The 14,374-nt window shown below is 32.9% G+C and overlaps 2 protein-coding genes across 3 annotated transcripts in view; one reads left to right on the forward strand and one right to left on the reverse strand.

Annotated features, from left to right (window-relative positions):
* LOC127717875 (synaptonemal complex protein 1-like) overlaps window positions 1-14,374 on the forward strand; it is a 106,518-nt gene that overhangs the window by 40,319 nt on the left and 51,825 nt on the right. The window lies entirely within an intron of this gene.
* Window positions 4,229-11,582, reverse strand: LOC127717877 (uncharacterized). The gene is made up of 2 exons (XM_052223739.1): window positions 11,514-11,582; window positions 4,229-5,976 (listed from the first exon to the last, which is right to left on the reverse strand). The coding sequence occupies exon 2, from the start codon at window positions 5,313-5,315 to the stop codon at window positions 4,233-4,235; it is 1,083 nt and encodes a 360-aa protein (XP_052079699.1). The 5' UTR covers window positions 5,316-5,976; window positions 11,514-11,582; the 3' UTR covers window positions 4,229-4,232.

Raw genomic sequence — 14,374 nt, forward strand, 5'->3', positions numbered from 1 at the left:
ATATGAGAAGGGTTAGGGTCTCTTGCTAGAGTGCTTTGCCAAGAATATGAAAAGTCAAGGGTTGGACCATTAGCAAGGTCAAACCAACCCTACAAAATTAGTATTTGCAAGTTCATTTTAAAATGGGCAGGTTTAATAATTGGTCTTCCTGCAGACAGTAACTGTAAATTCAGAAATTATTGTGAGGTTTTTATTAATGTGAATATTGTGACCGGGTGAGTATCGCAATAATAAGAACTCACATTTTGATAACTGAAACATAAATCTGCATGCAGATTTTTTTAAAATCACAATAATTAAACTTGCATTTTTGTCCATTCTTGAAAAATCGCAATAATAAATGCACACAATAATTTCTGAATTTACAGTACCTTGTGCTCTAGCACAATAAAAAACCTGACTTAGTGTTTGGATCTAATACAAGGCACTTGTTGATAACTTGATTTGTGTAAGGGCATTGATATGTTATTGTCCTGAATATCTGTGATATCGCTGCTTCACCCATCAATCAAACCATACAAAGCAAACCTACAATTCTGCACTATTTAGGCTCATTAAGTGTCTTGGGTATGATCATGTTTCTTCAGATCAGATGTTAATTAGTTAAAAGTTCTTTTCATGTCGAGGGCTATTCCATTACTTTAAATGTGGGGGTGTAGAAAGGGAAAATTCAATTTTTGGACATGGATCTTGGGTCATTTATAGCCGGTTGTATGTCATTTGATGCATGCGAAATTACTAAGAAAGTATGTTGGTTGTAGGGGGATGTCTGTAGTTCCTTCCTATCCTCCCATGAACACCCCTCCCACATCCATTTTAATGGAATAGCCCTTACTGAAATCTAATTACTGAAGTTAGGAATCACCAATTCTTTAAGGGCTGTTCCATTAAAACATGCATGGTACTCAGGGAAGGCACTTTTATAATGGGGTAACCATCGATAGAGGCAATTTAGAATTTCTCCTTACATTTTCACTGTACAAAATAATTTTAACACCAGTCCATAGTTGAGATTTCAAAATGCCTTCCCTGGGTCCCATGTATGTTTTTATTGAACAGCCCTAAGATATGCATGTTTTATGGAAATTTTTTTCACTGATCAGCCAAACTTAAAGGTTTTAGTAATTTTCTCAATGGTTGATCATGAATGATAATCCTTCACTAGCGAGTAATAAGCAAACATTTTGTTAAAAAAAAAAAAAAAGGGAAAAATACTAAGTTATATGGTTCTTCCAATGAAAACAAAATCTTTGTGTGTTCTGATTTGAAACAGGAATCCAAGGAATGTTATGGTTTAAATGATATGAACTAAGTTCAAAATTTGACCATGCCAAATAAGAGTGCAAAATATAGTGTTGATGATGACGTGGTTGCTGATTTCAAAAGGGAAATAACCTGATCACACCTTGCCCTTATGGGTTGGCCTAATGACTACTACTGAAAGAGAAATTTATATTTCTATCATTCTTAGCCCATTTTTCGCCCACCTGGCCCACAGGGCCAAATGAGCTTTTCTCATCACTTGGCATCCATCATCCATTAACTTTTACAAAATTCTTCTCCTGGTATGAAACCACTAATTCATTGCCCCATTGCTTTCTATGTTAAATTATGCAACTTCATGCATTAATGGCTACTTTGTCTTAAGTTCAAATAAAGTGGCAGTTATTTCATGTCAAAACTATACCTTATCCTGACTTGTGCTGAAAAATTCAACATACCTTTAATTGCATATTAGAGCGTATTGGTTCCCGGAAGTTTGATAGTACAAAAACAGGTAGTTCTGATCTGAACAACAGGGCAAATGTGCCCTCCTATTAAAATTTCATATACTTTCAACAAGGATTCTACAGTGATCCCAAATCCCTAAGCCTTCATTCGATACCAAAACTACCCAAATATTTCACCTATGAACAAAGATACAGCTATGCGTAGGAACTATTTTGTTTCAAATATGTACTACTTTCTTGTATGTTCTTTCCGACCGGGCCTGAATTAGTGGTTCTATACCTGTAACAGCACCAAACTTGTTATATTGACTTCTGTTAGACTTAATTTCCTTCTATGATCTATTTCTGGCATAGAAAACCACATAAAGCTATTGTCAAAACACTTTATCACTGAATTCAAGCTCAAATTGGACTGGTAGTAACATATGCGTTATACAAAGAAAACTCCATATGGATACTAATAGTGACCGATATGACACTTTCTCAATTTTTACCAGTTCTTCTTTGTTAATATCTACTCAAATAACAATATTCTTACCTATATGTCTTATTTTTATCAGAGATTCTTCCTTAAATATAAATACAGTGGTCCAAACATGAAATACAATTGATAATTTGGTCCCCCCTTTTTCTACATGTTGAAAAAGGAGAGTGATTTGGTAAAAAACATACTTTTATGTATGAACATGGATCAACAAGAGCAATTTATGTATCTCACAGCTAGACAACTTGCTAAAGTGGTCATAAAATGCATTTCAAGTGAGATTTTGGAATTCCTATATAAGTATACACCAATTTCCTTTGAAATAAATGATACACTAAGAAACCCAATAAAACATGAACACTAGCTCACTAGATAATTTGACCAAAAGAAATATTTATACTATAAACCAGTCATAATATACATGTTTCATTGGTTTCAGTCTTAGATAATGCAAAAATTTAAACTTCCACATTTCCGCACTCTTAAGTTTTCCTTATCCAAATTTGATGTAACTCGTACACAATGCTAAGAACCACAACACAGTTTCAGTTTGGGCTGTAGGTCATTTACTGTTCTTTACTGTTCGAGAATTATGTTCCTTTTTAACTTGGAAAATTGCATAGCTTGAGCGGGGGCATTCATCAGACACATTCTTTTTTATTTCATTAAATTTTCCACAAATGCCAAAATGTTGAACTTTGTCATGTTTTGGAAATATTAAGCATGCTGGGTACATGGTTTGTCCTACAGTTTTAAAAACTTGAACCTTATATTATTCTGAGTGTTGCTACATATATAAAAGGTGCATGTGCATTGGATTTTGTTGGCATTCCACAAATAAGAATTTTGAGATTTGTCATTTTGATACAAGGTATATCGTTTGTCTGGTTTACTACTCCTACTCTTTTCAAGATCGATCTTTTAAATCATATCATGTTTTATATTATGGAGTGTATTATGATATGTATTAATAGTGCACATATAATCAGGATTTTGATTTTCTTTAAATTTTTCAATCATGACAGAATATTTTTTGGCATGAGCATCAAATTTGTCTTTAAGACACAACCATTTCAAATTTTACTTCAACAGTACTGTTTTACTTACCGGTAATGTAATGTTTGTGGTACTGTATTCATGTATATGTAGCAGTACGTGGCATCATCTTTGTTGTCTTTCATGAAAAGGTTGGAACAATTCAACCTAGTTATCAGGAACACTTGTTTGAATAAAGTTTGAGTTAGATATGAAAACTTCCATCAGAATGAGGGTACTCTTCACATTGTTCTTTATGATGTCTAACTTAACTATTTAACTGCATTTTTCTACAGTTTTCTAACACTTTTGTTATAATTTCTGTGCCAGACATTTTTGCATTTGTAATGTTGAATACTAAGAAAAATTTTTAGTTTGTGTAAATACTAAACAGATGTATTGTTGTTATGAAAAGGGGTTAGGGTATGGGTCAAAGGTGTATAAATTGGAAGACTGAATTTATACTGTTACCAGCAGTAAACGCTAGAGATTATATATAATTTTTTCTCTAATTCTTCGTCAATTTATCCCTTTCTGCAGCCATTGTATAAAAAAAATTTAATCAACGTGTGGTTCATTTGATCTCATTTCTTCATTGGTTTAAATGCGATTATAACGTCGAATTTTCTTGCTTTCCTCTGAATTTCCTATTGTGACGGCATGAAAAAAGGCGACCATGCCTGATGACGTCACATAGAAAGAACACATCTTTTTGCAGATCATTCAAAAAGAAGGAATAAGTTTGCCTGCATATTGTTTGAAAATCATTAGAGAAACAGATTCCACCACCAAATCTCGTGTAATACAATATTTATCCACTCTCGACAGTTAAATTTTAAATATTTAAAACGATCGGCAAGCCTCGCGTTTTAAATTTGAAAATTTAACTGTCTCGAGTGGATAAATATCTTATCACACTCGATGCAGTGGTAGAATCTATATATATATAGACTTTTTTTTTGCAAAATGAAAAATATCACATTTCATATTTTATAAACAAAAGCTGTTTCATATTGTTTTTTATAACTACCAAAACTTCCATCCTCATCAACACTTATTTCACTAGATACTATCATAATTCCTGTTTCTCTGTTGATGTCTATGGCATACAGAGATTTGCTTCCATCAGCCACTGATAGTATTGTCTTGCAGGTTTTACCATCTGGTGATACTACTACGACACTCTTGTTGTACATAGAAACTATATAAACAAAGCCATTCTTGTCTAATGTTAGTCCTTGTGCACCATTAATATCATCGTGCATAAATGTCCAGAGAGGTTCTCCAGTACTTTTGTAGCAACAGACTTTGTTTTTGTAATACATGGTACCATAGATATTTCCTTTGAATAATGCAACACGATCTGCCACAATACCTTCTAAGATTGTATAAGACATATCATTTAGATTCACTATTGTACTTTTATGATTACTGCTAACGAGCAATATTTGACCATCACTCGCTACTGAACCACAGTAGTGAGAAAGGTTAATTGATTTGAAAATTTTATTTTTTTCTACATCCACCAATGCTATCTGTTTTTGTAATTGTAATGTGACAGCAACTGTATTGGTTCTAATGAAGCAAGTATCCCATGAGCGTCCTTTAAATTTCATTACTTCTTTCATAAACAAACCAACATTAATAAACAGCAGCAGGCTACTTTTATCCGAGTGGGAATCAAGAATTAAATATTTACCATCAGGTAATATTCTACAGGCACGTATATCAAAAGGCTTCATATCTTGTGGAATTGTCAGCTGTCTTAACATTGATGGCTTAATTTGTTCAATTGTAGGAATAGTTGGAACTAAGTTCTGTGCTTGATCTTTTCTTCCAGCTTTTAATTGAGGAGTAAATGAGCGGGTATTGATATTAATGTCTCCAAATGATTTGACATCTTTTAAAATTGATTTAAGTTCAGATGAGATGGTAAGTTCTAGGTTAATTTCATCCAATTGGCCTCCACTTTTTAAATCATCAATGTATTGTGCTGCTTGAGATGTAGTTTTCTCAATTTCTCTCAGACCAACATACATTTGTAGCTCAGTTGCATATTGTGTCATTTTTTGAAAACTCACTTTGCAGTTGACTTATCTGATTGGCTTGTTTTTTTAGTTGTTGTAGTAAAGTGTTCATCTTAGATTTCAGCTTTGATTGCTTTGAATCTAGATCATCAAGATATTCTTGTTCTAATTTGTTTAAGAAATCATCTATCGACTTCCTCATAGATCGAATTTGTTCAGCGGCTTTTGTTTTCTGACTTTCACTTGTATTAATCCTACTGTTTAAATATTTTATAATCTCCTCTAAGTTTTCTTTTACATCCTTCAAATCTTTTTCAAAAAGTTGAACAGAGGCAGATGATTTTACTTGCTTTAGGATATCTGACAGTGGTATCATTTCTTGACATTTTTTGTGTTTATCGGTGATGCACAAGACACAGCAGGGACAGGCATGGAAAGAACAGTACAGTTCATACTTCTTCTTGTGATCTCTGCACTGGCTACTAATTTCTTGCATAAATTTGGGTAAATTGTGGTAGTCTTTTGAAGACATTGTATTATGGACTTTAGACATTCTTAACTTCTTGTGATGTTTTTCACAATCCGTACAAAGGAACACCTCACATTCTATACACCACGTGACAGCTTCTGTAGATGTTCCTTCATCAGTACAGAGGGTACAGCAGTCCGTATCTAATGAGGCCATATTCTCTCTTTATTTCTGAAATTTAGTGTAGAAAAAAATGAGTGTTTTTGAAAAATTTAGATAATCACAGCAACTATTCAACAAGAAACATCTTGACCAAGAGAGAAAACAAAATAAAAAGTGGTAACATAATATATAACAATTTATAATCATGACTTTTAGAATGTTAGGCTTGAAGACCCTTTGGTGGCCTTCGGCTGTTATCTGCTCTTTGGTTGGGTTGTTGTCTCTTTGACATATTCCCCATTTCCATTCTCAATTTTATTGTAATGGCTATATTCAGATTGATGATTATACATCCATCCGTAAGTCCGTCCGTCCCTCCCATGAATATTTTTGTCGCATCTTTCTTAGGAATTACATCATAAGGATTTCTGAAATTTGGTTTCAGGGTTAATATAAGTCAGCTATACCGTGTGATGCGTTTTCAGATTCATCACTCAACAACTTCCTGATTACCGAACACTTGTATCATTTTACACATGATAGCCAAGTTGAAAATTTTCGTCACATTTTTATACGACCGCAAAAATTAAAAATTTTTTGGTCGTATATTGGTATGACGTTGGCGTCGTCGTCGTCGTCTTCTGGCGTCGTCCGGCGTCGTCGAAGACACATTGGTTTTCGCACTCTAACTTTAGTTTAAGTGAATGGATCTCCATGAAATTTTACCATAAGGTTCAATACCACGAAAGGAAGGTTGGGATTGATTTTGGGGGTTATGGTACCAACAGTTAAGGAATTAGGGGCCAAAAAGGGGCCAAAAATAAGCATTTTTGTAACTTCCAGACAATAACTTGTGTGTAAGTGTATGGATCTCTCTGACATTGTACCACAAGGTTCCATATCACAAAGGAAAGGCTGTAATTGATTTTGGGGGTAATTGCCTCAAAATTTTAGGAATTAGGGGCCAAAAAAGGGGCAAAAAACAAGCATTTTTTTAGTTTCATGACAATAACTTGTGTGTAAGTGTTTGGATATTTATGAAATTGTACTACAAGGTTCCATATCACAAAGGGAAAGCTGGAATTGAGTTTGGGGGTAATTGCCCGAAACGTTTAGGAATTGGGGGCCAAAAAAGGGCCAAAAATAAGCATTTTTCTAGTTTCCAGACAATAACTTGTGTTCAAGTGTATGGATCTCTCTGAAATTGTACTGCAAGGTACCATACCACAAAGGGAAGGCTGGGATTGAGTTTGGGGGTGATGAATCATAAGGGGGTTCAAAAAAGTTGGGGGGGGATTTTTTTTCTTTCTTTTTTTTTCTTTTTTTCCTTTTTTTTTTCTTTTAAAATTTTCCATTTTAAGTTGGTTATTTCTGATTAATATATAAAAGCAAATAATAATGATATGGTAGGAGATACACACCAAACAGGATGTGTAAATTATTATCTAATAAGTATTGTGCAATAGCAAGAAATTTTCAATTGCACAAGTATTGCACAATAGCAAGAAATCTTCAATTGCACAGTATTGCGCAATAGCAAGAAATCTTCAATTGCACAGTATTGCGCAATAGCAAGAAATATCCAATAGCACAATATTGCGCAATAGCAAGAAATTGTCAATTGTACAGTATTGCGCAATAGCAAGAAATATTTAATTGCACAGTATTGTGCAAAAGAAGATACTTCGTATAAATTGCTTATTTTTTTATCAATTTCAATGGGGTTTTATTCTTGAATTCTTGGGGTTCTTTAATATGCTGAATCTAACCGTGTATTATGTTTTTGGATTTTGGGCCCCGTTTTTAAATTGGTCCACATTGAGGTCCAAAGGGTCCAAAATTTAACTTTGTTTGATTTCATCAAAAATTGAATTATTGGGGTTCTTTGATATGCCGAATCTAACCGTGTATTTAGATTCTTAATTTTTGGTTCCGTTTTCAAATTGGTCTACATTAAGGTCCAAAGGGTCCAAAATTAAACTTAGTTTGATTTTAACAAAAATTGAATTTTTAGGGTTCTTTGATATGCTGAATCTAAACATTTATTTAGATTTTTGATTATGGGCCCAGTTTTCAAGTTGGTCCAAATCGGGGTCCAAAATTAAACTTTGTTTGATTTCAACAAAAATTGAATATATGGGGTTCTTTGATATGCTGAATCTAACCATGTATTTAGATTTTTGATTTTTGGGCCCTGTTATCAACTTTGTCCACATTGAGGTCAAAAGGGTCCAAAATTTAACTTTGTTTGATTTCATCAAAAATTGAATTATTGGGGTTCTTTGATATGCCGAATCTAACCGTGTATTTAGATTCTTAATTTTTGGTTCCGTTTTCAAATTGGTCTACATTAAGGTCCAAAGGGTCCAAAATTAAACTTAGTTTGATTTTAACAAAAATTGAATTTTTAGGGTTCTTTGATATGCTGAATCTAAACATGTATTTAGATTTTTGATTATGGGCCCAGTTTTCAAGTTGGTCCAAATCGGGGTCTAAAATTAAACTTTGTTTGATTTCAACAAAAATTGAATATATGGGGTTCTTTGATATGCTGAATCTAACCATGTATTTAGATTTTTGATTTTTGGGCCCTGTTATCAACTTTGTCCACATTGAGGTCAAAAGGGTCCAAAATTTAACTTTGTTTGATTTCATCAAAAATTGAATTATTGGGGTTCTTTGATATGCAGAATCTAACCGTGTATTTAGATTCTTAATTTTTGGTTCCGTTTTCAAATTGGTCTACATTAAGGTCCAAAGGGTCCAAAATTAAACTTAGTTTGATTTTAACAAAAATTGAATTTTTAGGGTTCTTTGATATGCTGAATCTAAACATGTATTTAGATTTTTGATTATGGGCCCAGTTTTCAAGTTGGTCCAAATCGGGGTCCAAAATTAAACTTTGTTTGATTTCATCAAAAATCGAATTCTTGGGGTTCTTTGATATGCTGAATCTAACCATGTATTTAGATTTTGGATATTGGACCATAATAGGTGAATGTCCAATTTAAAATTTTTAAGTTCTTAGACCACATTCATTCTGTGTCAGAAACCTATGCTGTGTCAAATATTTAATCACAATCCAAATTCAGAGCTGTATCAAGCTTGAATGTTGTGTCCATACTTGCCCCAACTGTTCAGGGTTCGACCTCTGCGGTCGTATCAAGCTGCGCCCTGCGGAGCATTTTATTCTCAGAAACTACAATACAAGGATTTCTGAAATTTGGTTTCAGGGTTTATATCAGTCAGCTATACCGTGTGATGCGTTTCAGGGTTTATCATTAGTGAGCAGTAGCTCACAGATTCACTTGTTTTGACTGCTTTCCAACTGTATTCATACCAGTTGGTAAAATTCTCAAGTATTATCTCAATATGATCAACTCTGAGAACCAGTAGGTGAACAAAACAAAATATCTATAGATATTAAGTATCTCCCCAAGAGAGGTGTGGTTTGTCATTTGACTATATTTGCATAGTATAACTGTAATAGAGGTATCTTTTACACAAGTGATTTTTTTAGGGGAGATAACATTAAATTGATATTTTTTTTTTTAACATTTTTTCACTTTTTCTGTTCAGGATTTATGGTCCTTGATTAATTGGGAAATGGCCCTTTATGTTGTTTTGTGTGCAGTAACTTATGAACTTTTAAGCAAATGATTTTCCATTTTAATGTGTTGCTACTAATGAAAAGATTGGTAAAGGTTAGATGTTAAGGATTTTGGCTTTTGCCATTTAGGAGTTATGGCCCTTGATTAATTGAAATAATTAATAGATTAGAGCTCAGCCTGATACGACCGTATATTATAGAGCCGCAATAATTCAGTTTTTGATGAAATGAAACAAAGTTTAATTTTGGACCCTTTGGACCTCAATGTAGACCAATTTAAAATGGGGCCCAATATCCAAAATAGTAATACAAGGTTAGAACCCCCAAAAATTAAAGACTCCAAATTAATCCCATTGAAATTGGTTAACTGATTTGTATCTATGTTCAATTGAAGATTTCTTGCTGTAATGCGCAATACTGTGCTATTACGCAATACTTAGTTAATCTGTTTATATATAAAATTTAAATCTGTTTATATATAATAATTTACACACCCTGTTTGATGTGTATCTCCTGCCATAACTGTATGTTTTGCTTATATATATAAATCAGAAATAATCAATGTAAAAATGGAAAAATTTTGGGAAAAAGAGAACAAAATCCCCCCAAAAAATTTGTCCCCCCCAAAAAAATTATTTTTTTTAATTATCTTGAAGAAAAAATAGAATGAACCCCCCAAATATATTGAAAAAAAAATCCCCCCCCAAAAATTTTTCCAAAATTTGAAATTTCAAGAATTTTGAAGAAAAAAATAGCCCCCCCAAAAAAAAATGAAAAAAAATCCTCCCCCCCAAATTTTTGTTTTGAAATTTTGAAGAGTATTTTCTTTTCGGGAAAAATGGACAATTTCAGAGAGTTCGGTAAACTTTAACACAAGTTATTGTCTGGAAACTAGAAAAATGCTTGTTTTTTGCCCCTTTTTTGCCCTTAATTGTTTAACCTTTTGGGCAATTACCCCCAAACTCAATCCAAGCCTTCCCTTTATGGTATGGAACCTTATAGTACAATTTCAGAGAGATCCATACACTTACACACAGGTTATTGTCCAGAAAGTACAAAAATTCTTGTTTTTTGCCCCTTTTTGGCCCCTAATTCCTAAACTGTTGGTACCATAACCCCCAAAATCTATCCCAACCTTCCTTTTGTGGTATTGAACCTTCTGGTAAAATTTCATAGATATCCATTTCCTTAAACTAAAGTTATTTTCCAGAAACTAAATGTGTCTTCGGACAACGACAACATGATAGCATTATTTGAACGCAAATGTTTTGCGGTCGTATAAAAACGCAATATATGTCGTTTCTATGCAATTAGTAATAAATATATAAGAACTATTGATCAAATGATTTTGATTTTTACTAATGAAAAATGGAGGTCAAGTTCGATATTGAAAAAAATTCACACTCTTGCTGTTAGGGAGTTATGACCCTCAACTGCTTTAGAATAATTGTAATAACAAGAGGCTGTTAAATTGATAGAAAACCAGTTTTTTTTATTACACTAATTACTGCCATTATTATATAGCAATAAAGGGCCATTACTCCATGACAGCAAAAGTGAAAATGATTATTATCAAACTTGAGAATAATTTCACTATTTTTGCAATATCAGGTGCCAGATAATATTGGTTCTTATCACACCTCTTCTTTTAAAGGAAGTAACATACATGATTTATTGCCATAGAATTGATTTACCCATAATTATTATGAAAGTACATTTACAAATTGTTTTGAGAAAAATTGTTGAATGCAACTTACTATACTGGGTAATTATTTTCTTTAAAGAAGGTTTAACACAAATCAACTTTTGTTATAAATTCCACCATTAGTTTTTTTTCATTACTCATCTGGACTTGATTTAGAGATTGATATATTAGATTACAGACATTTGCTTTTCTGTGTTTATGATCATATGTTGTCCTGCAGATGTTAGTGTTTGTGTTGTTGGATTACTGTCTCATTATTTTATACCCTTAATCTCAAAAACACATTCTTACCCTTTATATTGTGATTGCTGGTGCTCTAGAAAAGAAATTTCTACAGGGAAGTAAAATGTCCAATAACTGGTACACGTACTTACCTAGCTAGGATATAGGTAAATTAATGATACACATTTGAATGGTCGGATATATATTTTCTAATTTAAAATATTTTAGATGGCTTTCAATTTAAAGTTTTTTTTGTGATTGAATTGTTGTGATACATGTATTATGCAAGTGTCTATTGACAGAGTCATTTAAAACTGCAGATGCATACAGAAAAAATATAAAGTTGATTTTTACTTAAAATTTTATTTGAAAAATTCTTGGTTTATTGATATTGACTTATATGTAGGTCAGTTTTCCTTCAATTTATTGTAGTTTTCAATATTAAACTGCCATATATTTAAATGATTCAATTTATATATCTTTCTATGCGCAGTTTATTTCTTTTATTAATTACAATATATATATTTATCATAACTCAGTTATCATCTTCTATATAAAATAAGTACACAATATTTTGACAATTTTTATACGGCCGCAAACATTTTTTTGGGATCGTATGATGTCGTCGTCGTCTGCGTTGTCGTCCGAAGACACATTGGTTTCTGGACAATAACTTAAGTTAAAGTCAATGGATCTCTATGAAATTTTTTAAGAAGGTTCAATACCACAAAAGGAAGGTTGGGATTGATTTTGGGGATGATCTCCCAACCGTTTAGGAATTAGGGGCCCAAAAGTGGCCCAAAACAAGCAGTTTTCTAGTTTCAGGATAATAACTTGTATATAAGTATTTTGATTGCTCTGAAATTGCAAGACAATGTTTAATACCACAAATAGAAGGTTGGGATTGATTTTAGGGGTTATGGGGCCAACAGTTTAGGAATTAAGGGCCAAAAAGGGGCCAAAAACAAGCATTTTTCTAGTTTCCAGACAATTACTTGTGTTTAAGTGTATGGATCTCTCTGAAATTGTACTACAAGGTTCCATACTACAAAGGAAAGGCTGGGATCGAGTTTTGGGGTTATTGCTCCAAGGGGGTTTCAAAAAGTTGGGGGGGGGGGGGGGTTCCAATTTTTTTAGAGGATTCATATTTTTTTTTCAAAATTTTTCAAATTTTGAATTTTTGAAAAGTTTCAAGAAGAAATCTTCAATTGCACATATTGCGCAATAGATTTGTAAGATCTATGACCACATTTATTTTGTGTCAGAAATCTATATTATGTCAAAAATTTGATCACAATCCAAATTCAGACAGTATCAAGCTTGAATATTGTGTCCAAATTTGTACCAACTGTTCAGGGTTCGACCTCTGCGGTCTTATCAGGCTGCGCTAAGCGAAGCATTTTATTCAAATTGCAAGGGTTGAACTATTTGACTCGTCAATAGTTTCCAACTATTGAACCTCGATGAAACTATTTGACTGCAAGCGTCATTATATTTCGCGGAATTTCAAATGCAGCTACGGGATTGGAGGATGTTGAAAATACCGCGGGGGTTACATGTACAACGGCGCGTTTTACCTATTGTATCTAGGGATGACGTCAGTGAGGGACGTAGCCTTAGCATTTCAGAATATTTATGAAGTAAATGTTAAACAGTATGGTTGGGTTTCTGCTTTTCATATTACGATAGTTGATTTATCCGCGCCATTTATTGTCTGCTGTCTCTTTCGGTATAATAAAACACTTACTGACTGGATATTTGTGGAATAGTAAGTTTATTGTCCCCTCGGATACAACTATTGACCTCGGCTACGCCTCAGGGCAATAGTTGCTCCTCGGGGGACAATAAACTTACTATTCCATTCATACCCAGTCAATAAGTATACAATATATATATAGGTATCTTTCAGCTCTCAACTCAAAAGTTTCTTTTTCATTTATTCATTCTTTCTGATCTCTTACTTATTTAGCTGACCAGATTTTCTATAATTGCCATCTGCCTCCATGATCTAGTGCTAGCGTGCTTACCTCCGTAATAATGCTTGCACCATTTGACAGCTTCTTAAGATTTACTATCAGCATGACATTTTGTACAAATGAGAGTAATTGCTGAAGCCATTTTTCTACTTTATTTCTAAAAGTCAATACATTTGAAATAGGTTTTTTTTTTTAATTTGGAGGCGGGGCCTCTAGGGCACACCATGCCAGGTGTGAATGCCATTTCGAATGGATGTTAGATAGAAGGTCAAGTTTAATACACAAAGTTAAAACATATATTTAAGCTGGGACATAATAGTCTCAAGAGATTTAAGGTGGTGGCAAATACAAATAGATCGCCGTGGAATATTGAATTATATTGTGGGTTAGGTCCGTTGGAACTAAATCATGATATTGAACATGTATTTCACACATGTAGGATGAATAAATTTGATGTTATAAAAATGATAAATAATGTTAATATTAAATCTAAAGGAATAGTTATTAAAATCAAAATGATTTTTTTTGTATTTGATCACTTTAAAATCTAAGAAACAAACTTGGGGAAGCTAATAATCAAGTGTTATAATAAAAGATTATAACCACTTATCATTTGACTCATCAGAAAGAAAAAGAAAAACATAATTTTATAAAATTGGTTTATCTATTAAAAGCGCTTTTGATTTTCCTCAGACGGTTAAAAAATGTACGGGAACACTCATATCTAAATATTTGAAAGCTAGGGATGTGCTAATTTTATCAATATCGGCAACCATCTAAGATCAACTTTGTCTATGTACAATGGAACCAAGAAAATACATATATGTATAAAGCCTCGTTCTCATGATGAAAATGTACACTAGAAAGTAAATCTAAACAAACATACACAAAAATCATTCAACACAGAAATAAGTTTTAAATAATAAACGGGTGCTCTTTTGGTAGAAGTTCGGG

This window comes from Mytilus californianus, unplaced genomic scaffold (genome assembly GCF_021869535.1).
Source record: "Mytilus californianus isolate M0D057914Y unplaced genomic scaffold, xbMytCali1.0.p SCAF_10, whole genome shotgun sequence".
Lineage (NCBI taxonomy): Eukaryota > Metazoa > Mollusca > Bivalvia > Mytilida > Mytilidae > Mytilus > Mytilus californianus.